At 43.2% G+C, this 11,777-nt stretch overlaps 1 protein-coding gene across 1 annotated transcript; it reads right to left on the bottom strand.

Annotated features, from left to right (window-relative positions):
* Positions 1 to 1,814: 1,814 nt before the first annotated feature.
* On the bottom strand, positions 1,815 to 9,407 carry H3-3A (H3.3 histone A). Its single transcript, XM_081124095.1, has 4 exons — positions 9,277 to 9,407; positions 7,585 to 7,735; positions 6,216 to 6,369; positions 1,815 to 2,463 (listed from the first exon to the last, which is right to left on the bottom strand). The coding sequence occupies exons 2-4, from the start codon at positions 7,710 to 7,712 to the stop codon at positions 2,335 to 2,337; spliced, it is 411 nt and encodes a 136-aa protein (XP_080980221.1). The 5' UTR covers positions 7,713 to 7,735; positions 9,277 to 9,407; the 3' UTR covers positions 1,815 to 2,334.
* Between the last annotated feature and the right edge of the window lie 2,370 nt (positions 9,408 to 11,777).

Genomic DNA, 11,777 nt, shown 5'->3' with positions numbered 1-11,777 from the left:
TGTTTTACACTCTGGGTTTACCTGGCTGCCTTCTCATGATTATATTCAGGTTAACACTTGGTTGTGTCCTCAGTGTTTTACATCAGGAGGATCACAGTGTCTCGTGATTGACGGTGCAAAGTGTGATTATTTCTATTATAGCCTCTCTTTTTTAAATCCTCACTGTAGATTTCATGGGAGAGAAACCGATGTGAGACCTTGGTTGCCTCCCCATCTAGCCTGCAACCGAGGCACATGCTCTTGGCCAGAATCGAACCCCTGACCCTTCACTTCAGTCCCTGAGCTGACGCTACAACCCGCTAGTAGGGCTGCTGGCCCATCTGTCTTGAATGTACTCATTACATTTTGCTCCATTTCATCAACTGCTCTTATCAAGATCACCAATTACCTCCACGTTGCCAAATCCAGTGGTCGATGTTCCTACCTCCCTCTATTTAGTAGGTGAACAGCATGTTTCCAAATGTAGAGGGGCTTTCTTGTGATTTCTAGGTGCCACCATCCTCAACTTTGTCTTTTTCCATCATTTACTGTCAACTCTCTTAACTTCTAGCACCCCCACAAAATTAACTTATTTCACACTTGGAGCATAGGAGTTAAAGAGCAGGGCCCTGGATATAGTCTACCGGGGAACAAACTCCATCTCAATCTACTGTCTGGGCAATCTTCACGTATAAAGCAGGGTATTAAATTTGAGAATTAAATTTGAGTTCAAGCACCTTTATGCCTTTACATTGCCCAGCATCCAGCAGATCCTAAATATATTCAAATTTTCATTTCCTGTTTCTAGGCTGTCAAGGGCTTGATACAGTGCCAAGTTCATCTACTTTGTGCCAATTGTTTCCCAACTGTCTCATTTTGTAATGGATGACTTACTGTATAATAGTACCTGGACAGTGAGCACCTATGACTCAAAACTTGTTCATCAAAATGAATAAACTGCTAACATAACCATTTTATAGAGAAACAAAAACATACTTTTAAGATATGAAAACTTAAGAGAAAACTTAACAGAGGATATTCCATTCAACAATCGACTTAGTTTACACTGCAATGAATAAACTAGATGCTCTTGACAATACTCCTAACTGGTGCCTGCCTGTGGAAGCACATGCAGATCACACTAGGATCCCGTTAACAAATAGGCTCTAAAAATAATTCCACAATTCCCTCATCAAAGGATTTTGTAACAACCAACAATATAAAAATGAAGTTACAGCTAAAAAGGAGTGTAAGACCATTAAGAACATAAGCCCCATGCTATACTGGCTTCTTCCCTGGTAGGGGGTATGCAGGAGGCAGCTGATGGTTTTTTTAAAAATAAAGAAATATTAACAAAAGCCAAATTCAACTAACAGTCAAGTACTAGGGGTGTTGTAAGTCCTTAAAGATTCATTATCCTCATTTCACTCTAATCATTCCAAGGCTAAATATAAGTTTTCTAAGAATTAACCATTGGTGCTTAATAACTTCAGGGTTAATACAGAGCATCTTAAAATAGCCAAGATTCCAATGCACTAATTTTTGGACTGGACTTAAGTGTTTTTAAGTGTACTTTCACAGACTTCCACTATTTCCATGTGATTCTGTTGGCTGGCTAGGTTTGAAAATTATTGGTTTAGAATATATCATATCAAAGAGTTAAGATCTGGTTTTGGCAAACAGGGTCACTATACAAGGGTTATACTTTCCCCATCTCTCAACAGCCTTATGTTTTAGATATAAGGTGACAAAACACTTGATACTAAAATTATTTTGAATAGGGACATTTCAAGTAAATTGTAAGAGTAAGGTTGACAATAAAGACCAAAAGCAGGTATAGTTTAATGTATTTTAATAGCAAACTTACAGGAACAGCACAGAAGACAGACAACATTAAAAACATGTACTTGCATGTAGGACAACTCAGTTAGAAAAGTATAGTGAATGGATGGAATCTACTGTATGATAAAAATGCTACAAACACCATTTAGTTGCCATCAATAAGAAATTTACTTGTTTTAAAAAAATCCAAATGCTGGCATTGTCCAGAAAAATTTAACAGGTTTATTTATATTGTTATAAAGTTGAACTGCTGAAACTTGTTCACTGAAACATTTTGACTTGCATTAATGCTTTATATGTCCCCGCATTTATATTAAAAAAATTCACACACAAATGAAAATGGAAAAACTGCCAATACCTGATTTCTGTCCCCTATTTTCAACTTGCAACCATATACTTAGGTACCTTTTGACCCCATGGAAAAAAAATATCTAACGTTCAGAACTACCAATAACAGGAAGAAGAGAAAATTTTTTTTTAAAAGAATGAAATGTTTCCCATCATAGTGGATTCTTAAGCACGTTCTCCACGTATGCGGCGTGCTAGCTGGATGTCTTTTGGCATAATTGTTACACGTTTGGCATGGATAGCACACAGGTTGGTGTCTTCAAAAAGGCCAACCAGATAGGCCTCACTTGCCTCCTACAACAGGAATAAAGAAAAAAGTATTAATGGTATTCCCAACAGTTAAGATACATCTGTATCAGTTAAAATTATGGAGGTTTTTAAAGGGTTTAGTAACCTCTTCAGAAGACGTTAACTATTTTACAAAATGCGTACTAAATAGTTGGCAAGTGGTTTCCATGTTATGGTCCTCATCTAGCTTTCCTTTTACACCTCAGATTTCATCACAAGAGTACAATAGGATCCAGAACACATACTCCGACCTATTTTGTCTAACATCTGTCCCCTACCCCCATCAAGTGTACCTTTCTCTACATACCCCCAATCTATAATAGCATTTGTTATCCATAGTCTTATCTCTACTATCACTCAGAAACTGCTAGTTGTGTAAGTCATTCATCAATACTTGGCATGCAAAGAGGAAAAGGGGGAGCTTCTATTTATAACTAACTTAACTCAAATTGTTAGCACATCTTACAGCTGTCTGAAATTGAAGGATGCTTTAGTTTATGTTAAAATGTGTTTACTCATGAATAACCTAATGTTTTGTTTTACTAGACTAGTCGTTAGCCAAAGTGTTTTAGTGGATTAGGAGCATTAAGTGAGAGGTTATTTATTTGGCCTTTTCTATTTATCTAGAAGGTATTTCTCCACCCAGGATATATTTAGGAAAAAAAAACAGATTATTTATAGTTGTTATTTTTGCCCTAATTAAAATAAAAAAAAGTATTTCCTTTTGTAATCTTTAGGTAATGATAAAACTAAAAAAGAAACACAAGAATACTTGAGCAATTCAACACTTAATGCCAAATTTTACTATCCCCACGTCTTTCTGCAGCATGTTACCAAAAGCTGGGTCTTATTTACCTACTCTTGAAGGCCCAGCTTAAGACTGGAACATGGAGAATGCAAGCACTCCTTTTGCCCCTGGTTTCCAGGTGCAAGTAACCTTGAAACTCCTCCATCCTTGGCACCCATTGGTCTTGTACACCAGCCATCTCTTAATGCCCTTCAGTAACTTAATAGAGATTTCATTTTACACTCATAATGCCTTGCTCTCAAGTAGATGTTTAATAAACACTTGCTGGTTCATTTCTATATTTAATCCTAATTTAAATTTGAATCTTTCCTATATAATTGGCCCCTCATATCAAACCTATTCAAAAAAAACTTATTAACAGCAAAACTCCGTAATATTTGGGGATTCATCCTTGAGATATTTTAGAAATGGGCAAAAAATTTGGAAAACACAGCCTACTGTAGCCTACTCTTAGGGGTTCGAAGTTTAATTTTGTTTCACCTATCCTATCTTAGCGTTATGCAAATCTAGAATGCTTTTGCAAAATGCAACAGTATACGTGGCTATATGGACAAGCCAATAGATCCTGTGATTCGGATTTAAGAGCAGGTAAGATCTAGAGACTCCCCTGGTACTACTCAGATGTGCCATATGGCAGCTGGGGGTCTCAGTGCTGCCTTAGAACCTGGTTATTGGTTTTATAGGGTTCTGTCTGGGTAGCTCTGTCTGATTCTTCCACCATTTCAACAATTCTACGTCCATTTTTAACATAGAAATACCTTAAACTCTCAGATATTAAAGGCAAAGGCTAAGTTTAAAGTTAATTCTTGATTATCTATGGCAAACCTAGACTAACTTTTCTGTCATCCTCACTGGATTGCCCCCCCATCCTTATTTAGTTGTATTTGAAAAGCTGTATTAGTGAAACTTAAGTTTTAAGTTGTGTCAATTCTAAAGCCAAAGATACAGTGACTTTTGTAATCAATTTCAACTGCTTTCTCTTATTATTCTATTTATATTAGCAAATTCTCCATCTCTATATCTTTAAAAGAACTGAAGTGGCCTGGCCAGGCATGGTTCAGTGGCTGAGCATCGACTTAGGATCCAGGAGACCGTGGTTCGATTCCTGGTCAGGGCACATGCCTAGGTTGGGGGTTCAATCCCCAGTGGGGGGGCATGCAGGAGGCAGCCGATCAATGCCTCTCTCATCATTGATGTTTCTCTCTCCCCCTCTCCCTTCCTCTCTGAAATCAATGAAGATATACATACATATATATATAACAAACAAAAAACCCCTAAGTGTATGTATAAAATAAGAAAACACAAAACAAAAACTTGCAATAAAGGTTACTCTTTCCAATAAAAATAAGAGCTTTCTAATGCTAGAATAATATGGGCAACAGGGGTGAACATTTGCTCAAAATGAACACAAACATATTTACAAACAGCAACGATAACTTTACACATGAATTAAAAAAAGACAATAGTCTTTTTACCCAGGTTGTTTAGTAATCTCAATTTACAAGGCTGTATACCAACATTTAAATTCAGTAACAATAGAAATTTACACATGAATTTAAATAGTCTCTTACCCAGACTGTTTAACCACCTCAATTTTCACTCTGTATCACTGACAAACTCAGAACGCTGAGTTTTTAAGTATAATTATGTTCTCAAAAGCATAGTCCTGCTAACTCTAACTAGAAAACAAAATTAGCAGCTTTGAATCAATGCTAAGATTCTTAGTAATATTTCTGTATTAAAGTTTTGGGGAAAATGTGATTTGCAATTGCAGTAATAAATGAAATAGGATCTGAAGATAATCAGTGATTAAAACAGAAAGTTTTAAAAGTAACAACACTGGAAGATTTTAGTAGTTTGAAATTTCAATTCATTGACAATTTAATGGATGCCTACTCCTGGAATTCACCAATCAAATGAAGTTCAGACTAACCATAGAAACAGCTCAACCAATTACACTTCAGTGTAAAATCCACCTATCAAATCTTTCTCACTTATAAAGCAAAAGCTTGGCACAGCAACAGCAGCCTTGAAAATCATCCAATGGAGTGTATGTAGATTCCAGACCCTCCCCGCAAAGAGATTCTGATTCAGATGTGTGGTGGTACCTAGCAATCTGCATTTTTCATCACCTCCAACCCCAAGCTGATGGGAGTAGCTTTACCATATTTTGAGACACTGATTTAAAAAAATGCCAAACACACAATAAAAAACAGGCTTACTTAAGCGACGGACGTTAATTATTCCCCTGTACCTAATCAAATTATCTTACTTGTGGCATTTCAAGTTTAATCTCAGCACAAACTACAAATATTTCAAATACATAACCACTCCTAGAACAGTATCTCCCAAAGTTCTGACACCTTGGAGCCAAGATTTAATTTATTGTGCTTCCCATTTAAATTGAAATCCCTAACCCCTTTAGCAAAGTACAAGTCTTCAAATCCTTGTTCCTTTACCAGCCGGGTATCATCTCCCTCATGGCACAGTTCTCTACCACCACCTATTCTCCTCCTAGCTAGTATGCTCCCTCTATTAGCGTCTGCGCCTCTTCAGTTCCAGCCAGACATTATAACATTCCTTTTATACCAGCCACTTTGAGGCTGATTACCAGTATAGACCTTTAGTCCCATGTCCTCTTATTGTCCTGCAGCATCCATAAGCCAAACCAGACAGTGCCTTTTCCCCGTAAACATTGTTTTTAGTGCAATGTTTAAAATTTTTAAATGGTATAATGGACTGCACACTAGGCTGTGGAGTCAAATGGGTTCAAATTACATTTTCTGTGTGTGTGACCTCGAGCAACTTAACCTTTCCGACATCAACAGTGAAATAAAGATATCACCTATCTTATATGCTTGATTACATAAGCATGTGCAAAGATTTAGAACTGTTTTTGGTACATAGCAGGGCCCCCAACTCTTAGAGGCTTTCCTACCCGCCATTTTACCTGCAAAGCACCAATAGCTGCACTCTGGAAGCGCAGATCTGTTTTGAAGTCCTGAGCAATTTCTCGCACCAGACGCTGGAAGGGGAGTTTGCGAATCAGAAGTTCAGTGGACTTCTGATAACGCCTAATTTCACGAAGTGCCACGGTACCAGGCCTTAAAAAACAAAAATTAAAGAAATGGTTACCAAGTACATAAAAAACATAAATAAGTGGTTAGCTTTAAAGAAATGCAGTCTTTTTTTTCCTTCCAAAAAATAAACCATCCAACTTTTTTTCAGCTTGTTTCAAATTTCACTTATCAATTTATAACCTGACTATTCAAGCCTATTAAGAGTAACATAATATCTTTAAAAGCAAAAAGCATGATATTAGAATCCTGGCAGGGAGTTTGTCCAAGTGCCAGTTATTTTATTTATCTTTAACACATACACTACTAACTTCTGTTACAATTACAGCTTGGGAAGGTATTAGGCTACTAATAAGTCAAAATTGTTCTGACTCTTCTCAATTTGGAAGCACTGTCCTTCCCACCTACACCCTCTATTCTTCTAGACCTATCAACACAACCCAATGAGCTTCATTTAAAACTATACTTCTGGTATTTACTTTGACTTCCCAGAATACCTTTACTTTGTCACTGCCCATCCTCCACGATTCTTGACTGTGCAGTTATCCATGGAAGATTTTTTTTTTACTAATTGTCAGCAAGAAATTACCTCAATTCTGACTTATTTCTTCCACTGCATCAGCTTTTATTTTTTTTGCAGAGGCTACCTAAGTATGGACAACTTCTGCCCTCTAATGGCAGATGCCTTTAATAACACGCTCAGGGTAGTTCAAATGTGCTAACAGAAGGACATAAACCAATTCAAGTAAATGAGGGATGGGAACTTGACTAAAACGAAATGACCCCAAGCTTGATCAAATTATTATTTTGCCAAAAGCAAGGGTATCCTCAGAATGTGTTTTAAAACAATACTTTACTATTTAAAAATATATACCACTAACAGCTAAATAAAATGTTAAGCCCATTAACTTTATTAGTGATGTAATAGGTCTCCTTTGGGCTATGGGTAAGATTGTGGCTTCAAAATTAAACATGTTCCCAATAAAACTGAACACTAAATTTTATATAAATTTTCAAGTATTAGTAGATATTAAAAAAAAGAAAATCAGTTTCTCTAAAGCAAAGTTTGCTTACTATACATCTTTTTATTAGATTATATGGATACTGCGCTTCAGGACTTTGTCCCATTATTTTTTTTCCTTTTTTTGGCACGGCAAAAAAGCGTCTGTAGATGTGCCGTCCCCTCCCGCAATTCCTGTTAGGGTTTGATAGCCTCCCCAAACTGGCCATTCTTTTCAATACCTGTAACGATGAGGTTTCTTCACCCCTCCAGTAGAGGGCGCACTCTTGCGAGCGGCTTTGGTAGCCAGTTGCTTCCTCGGTGCTTTACCACCGGTCGATTTGCGGGCAGTCTGCTTTGTACGAGCCATGGTACAGAGACCTCTTTACTTACCTACCAGCATCAAAAAAACCAAAAATCACCACATACTACCAAACATTATAAGTTTTCCTGCCACTACCACCCGCCCCCCCCCCCGAAAATCCTGGAAATATGATCAGCATAAAAAATAATGTCGGTAATGTTATATAATTCGAAAGGGTGCAGATTACATTTACCACCCAAATGCGACTTCTTGAAACAAACTGTAGTACTAGAAAATTGTTAACATCATACACCAATTCTCTCTCAAAAAAAATGCCAAATCCGAGCGACAAACGGCTGAACAAAAAGACCCCTAACAGCCTTTGCTTCAATTTCTTTAATTAAAGCAGAAATTAGAAATGTCTGTAAACATTCGACCCATAAACACGTCAGAAGAACGAAACCACAAACCAAGAAAGGCCGAGTCAAATTACAGCAAAAAGGTTTTAGCCCCCCCCCCCGTCGTCACCCCCCCCTTTGCGTCTGGCAGTTGATAGATTGCTGTAAATATCTGAAAACATTCCCGCTTTAGCATCTCTACAGTTATGCTGACAAAAAGGCGTCTCGAGAAACGAAAAACAAGAGGGGAACAGCAGCTACCACCAGCGAGCCTTCTACAAAGCACCGTCCTCGCGGCAGTCCAACCAGGCTTCGCAATTGAAATAATAATAAAAAAAAAAAGTGCCCGCACCCAGGCTTTAATTAACGCACCGACCGACCGGTCCACCCCAAGCACCACATAAACTTTTGGTTTCGCCTCCTCTGGCCCCTCGGCTAAGGGTCCCCCAGCCTCCCGCCTCGCTCCCAGCGCCTCGCGCCAGCACAAACTCGGCTTCTAGACCAGAACAAAATGGAAACAATCGCAAAACGGATCCGATTCCCTTCCTGAGAGACAAAACACCAAAACGCTCGAAAATACCCCATCCCCTGCCACGTGCCGCCCTCCAAAATGCAAAAGTTTTTTTTTTTTGCATTTCAGATGCATCAAGTTTCCGCTTCTCCAAAAAAGGAGAAAAAAATGTCCCTCTTCAAAGAATTTTCCTCCTTTTCTGAAATGGGGAAGAGAGAAACGGGGGAAAAAATATGGTCGGTGACCAGAGAAGAGAGACAAGATGGTGAAGCTTAGCAACAACTGTGGGGAGGCAGCAAAAAGCGAGTTACCCCAGGGTGGGAAGTGGCGGCGATTTCCACCCTTTTCCCGCTCGAAAACTGGGGGCCGGGGCCCGGGGGCGGTAGTTAAGGGGCCCGCGCGGGTCGTGGTGAAGGTCTGGGGTCCCAAGAAGGGGCGGCGGGCGGGATTTCACCGAAGAAAGAGGAGCCCGGGGCGCGGGGAGGAGGGAAGGCTCGGCGCCGCGGCGGTTGCTGCTGTTGGGCTGAGGCGGCGAGAGGCTGGGGAGCCGCCGCCGCCTGAGGAGAGGGGAACTCGCTCCTCACCTCCATTTCTGGGCCAAAAAGTTTGTGGGCCAAACCGGAGGGGCTGGGGGTCCCCTCCCCGCACCGTCTGGGCCCGCTCCGGGGCTGACGGCGACCGGGGCTCGGTTCTGGGAAAGCGGGCAGACGGGGAAACTTACCCCCCTTCTCCTTCGGATGGAGCTCGGCGAGCTGGAGGCGGCGCAGGCGTTGGAGAGCGACGGCGGCTGCGAACACAATTGAAAGATGGCTGACACCGAGGTTATCCCCCAACACACGTCGCCCCGCCCCCGCGCCGCGCGCCAACCAATCACACACAATGGAGGGAAGGCTCGGCCCCGCCCCCCGCCCCCGCTCGCGCCCCGCCCCCGCCCTTCCCCCCGCGCGCCCGTTCGCTGGCGCGCGCTCGCCCCTCCCCCGCGCGCCGCCCGCTCCCTCCTCCCGGCAGCCTCGCGCGGTGTGTGTACAAACACAAAAGACGTGCCGAGGGGCCCGCCGCTCCCACCGAGACGGCCGCCCGCCCGCCCGCCCGCCGGCCCCCGTTTTAACTCCCGCTCCCGGGGCCCGCACTCGCACCCGACTCCGTGCGCACACGTCATCGAACTCGCGAAGCCCGGGTTTGGGGCGCCGACGGGGGCGGGGGGGGGGCGGCGGGAGGAGGCGCGGCGGGTGAACGCCCGGCCTGCGGGCGTCTCGGGCCACGGCGGGAGGAGGAGGAGGAGGAGGAGGAGGGGGCGCCCCCCGCTCCCGCGCGGGCCGCGGCGCGCGCCCCCGAGGCGCCCGGGACGGCGTGGGGACGGGGTGGAGGACGCGGCCCGCCAGGTCGCCGCGCCCCAGTGGAAAACAGTCCCCAGCCGGAAGGTCGCAAATAGAAGTGCGGCGTCCCGCTCCCACTTTCGGGTCGCGCTGCTCCGGCAGCTGGCGGGGCGCGCAGCCCCTCCGCTCGCTTTCGCGCCGGGCCAGGTGCCGCCGGTCCCCCCGCGGACAACTTTACGGGCGCTGACACCGGCCGTGGCCGAGGCGCGCCGCCCGGGGCGGACTGCGGGCGGGGCCGCGGCCGATCCGCTCGGGCCCCGCCGCCGGGGCCTCCCAGCCCGTCGCAGGTGGCGGCCCCCAGGCTAGGGGCCCTCGGCTCGCCTTCTCGCTGGGCCGGGTGTCTGAGGCAAGATGGCTGTATTTTGTAAGCCTCCAAAACAATGTACACAGCTAACTGCGCTAGGGCCTGACGACCGGCCCCGGCAGCTTGTCTTCCCAGCCGCTTGGGCCTTTTAACCGTGTCGGTCGTGCTCGGGAGAATTGCTACATCAGGGTAATAAAATGTCAGCAGCTTCTGCATAGTTTAGATGCGGCGGAAAAGTGGCAGAAATAAAGAAAACGTGGTTTAGGGATCGTTCCGTTTCCCCATTCCCCACTTCTCAGTAGCATCAGGAACAGACTTTTTACGGCTCAAGTTATCCACGTTATCCGTTCATTGGCCTAGAATAGGAACCATCCCCAGATGGTATCGACAACTGTGTGCGAAGGTTTTCAGTAGAAGTGTCATGCAGACAGCCCAAAGGATAGTGAAGGAGATACATTTCACAGGCGAAGGGCACTATTTGTAATCTGAAGATCTTAGAAAGCATCTTAGTCATAAACATTATCCTGAAAGGGATATATGGAAATGAGGGAGGGAATAGATTTGTCCAAGGTCACTTAAGTGAGAAACAGTCCCAGGAGAAACAAACAAAAAATCCAGGCCTCCTGTTTCATTATTATTTAATGAAAGTTAAGTGTCCGTGGTTGCTGTGCAGAGCACATGCAGTCTGCTAGCTTATCCTAACAGCTCGTATGCAAAAACGCCAGGCTGAGCTGCCAGTGAAGAGTTGCCATAATTCAGGCCAAGAAGAGTTTTACTTCCTTTTTTCTTCTTTTTTTTCAGGAAACCAAAATATTTGCTGTTGGGTTTATCCAGTAAGGCTTTCAATAAAACTCATCCTATCTTCAAGAAATGTTAAATGGCATGGGCAATGGTTCTCTTTTATTTGCTAGATTTTTCTATATAGCTCCTATTTTTTGGCTTAAAAAAATCTTTCTAAGGAAGGGAAAGGCTATTTGAGGTGAAACAGTTCTGATCGTGGATTATCTAAACCAACTCAGCTGTCCATCTGTAAAATGAAAGTAATATTTATCTGTGAGATAGGCCTCAAGTTCTTTACAGTTGTGGGATCCAGTAGGTAATTACCTGGGTAGGTGTCTGGTTATCTAGTAGCCTTGGGAAGTTCTCTCATGGAGTTAGTATTGAGTGCCAGCGATGTGCTAGACACAATTCTGGGTGCTGGAAATAACAGTAGACAACACAAGCAATGCTCCTGCTGTCTTGGGACTTATGATCTCTGGAAGCATTGCTTTGCACAGGGAAGAAGGGATGGAAGGGAGGTCCTTTGGAGCCCTATGAATGGCAAAATGTAGCTAAGGGGACAGAGGACTTTAGAGTCCAGATGATGGGGAGAGGAGAGCTGCCAGGGGGAAAAAGAGATTCTAAAGGGGCACCAGGGTCAGTTCTGAATTGGCTCTACTTCTAGAACTCTTGAGCTAATCATGGCCTCAAAATTTGGAGTTTTAAAAAAACGGGAGCAAAAGCTTTTAAGTTAAAACATTTTTTCCCCTAGCATAGAACGCT

This window comes from Miniopterus schreibersii, assembly GCF_964146895.1.
Source record: "Miniopterus schreibersii genome assembly, chromosome: 21".
NCBI lineage: Eukaryota > Metazoa > Chordata > Mammalia > Chiroptera > Miniopteridae > Miniopterus > Miniopterus schreibersii.
Note: the sequence above shows the minus strand (reverse complement) of the source record. Positions and strands in the feature narration are given on the sequence as shown.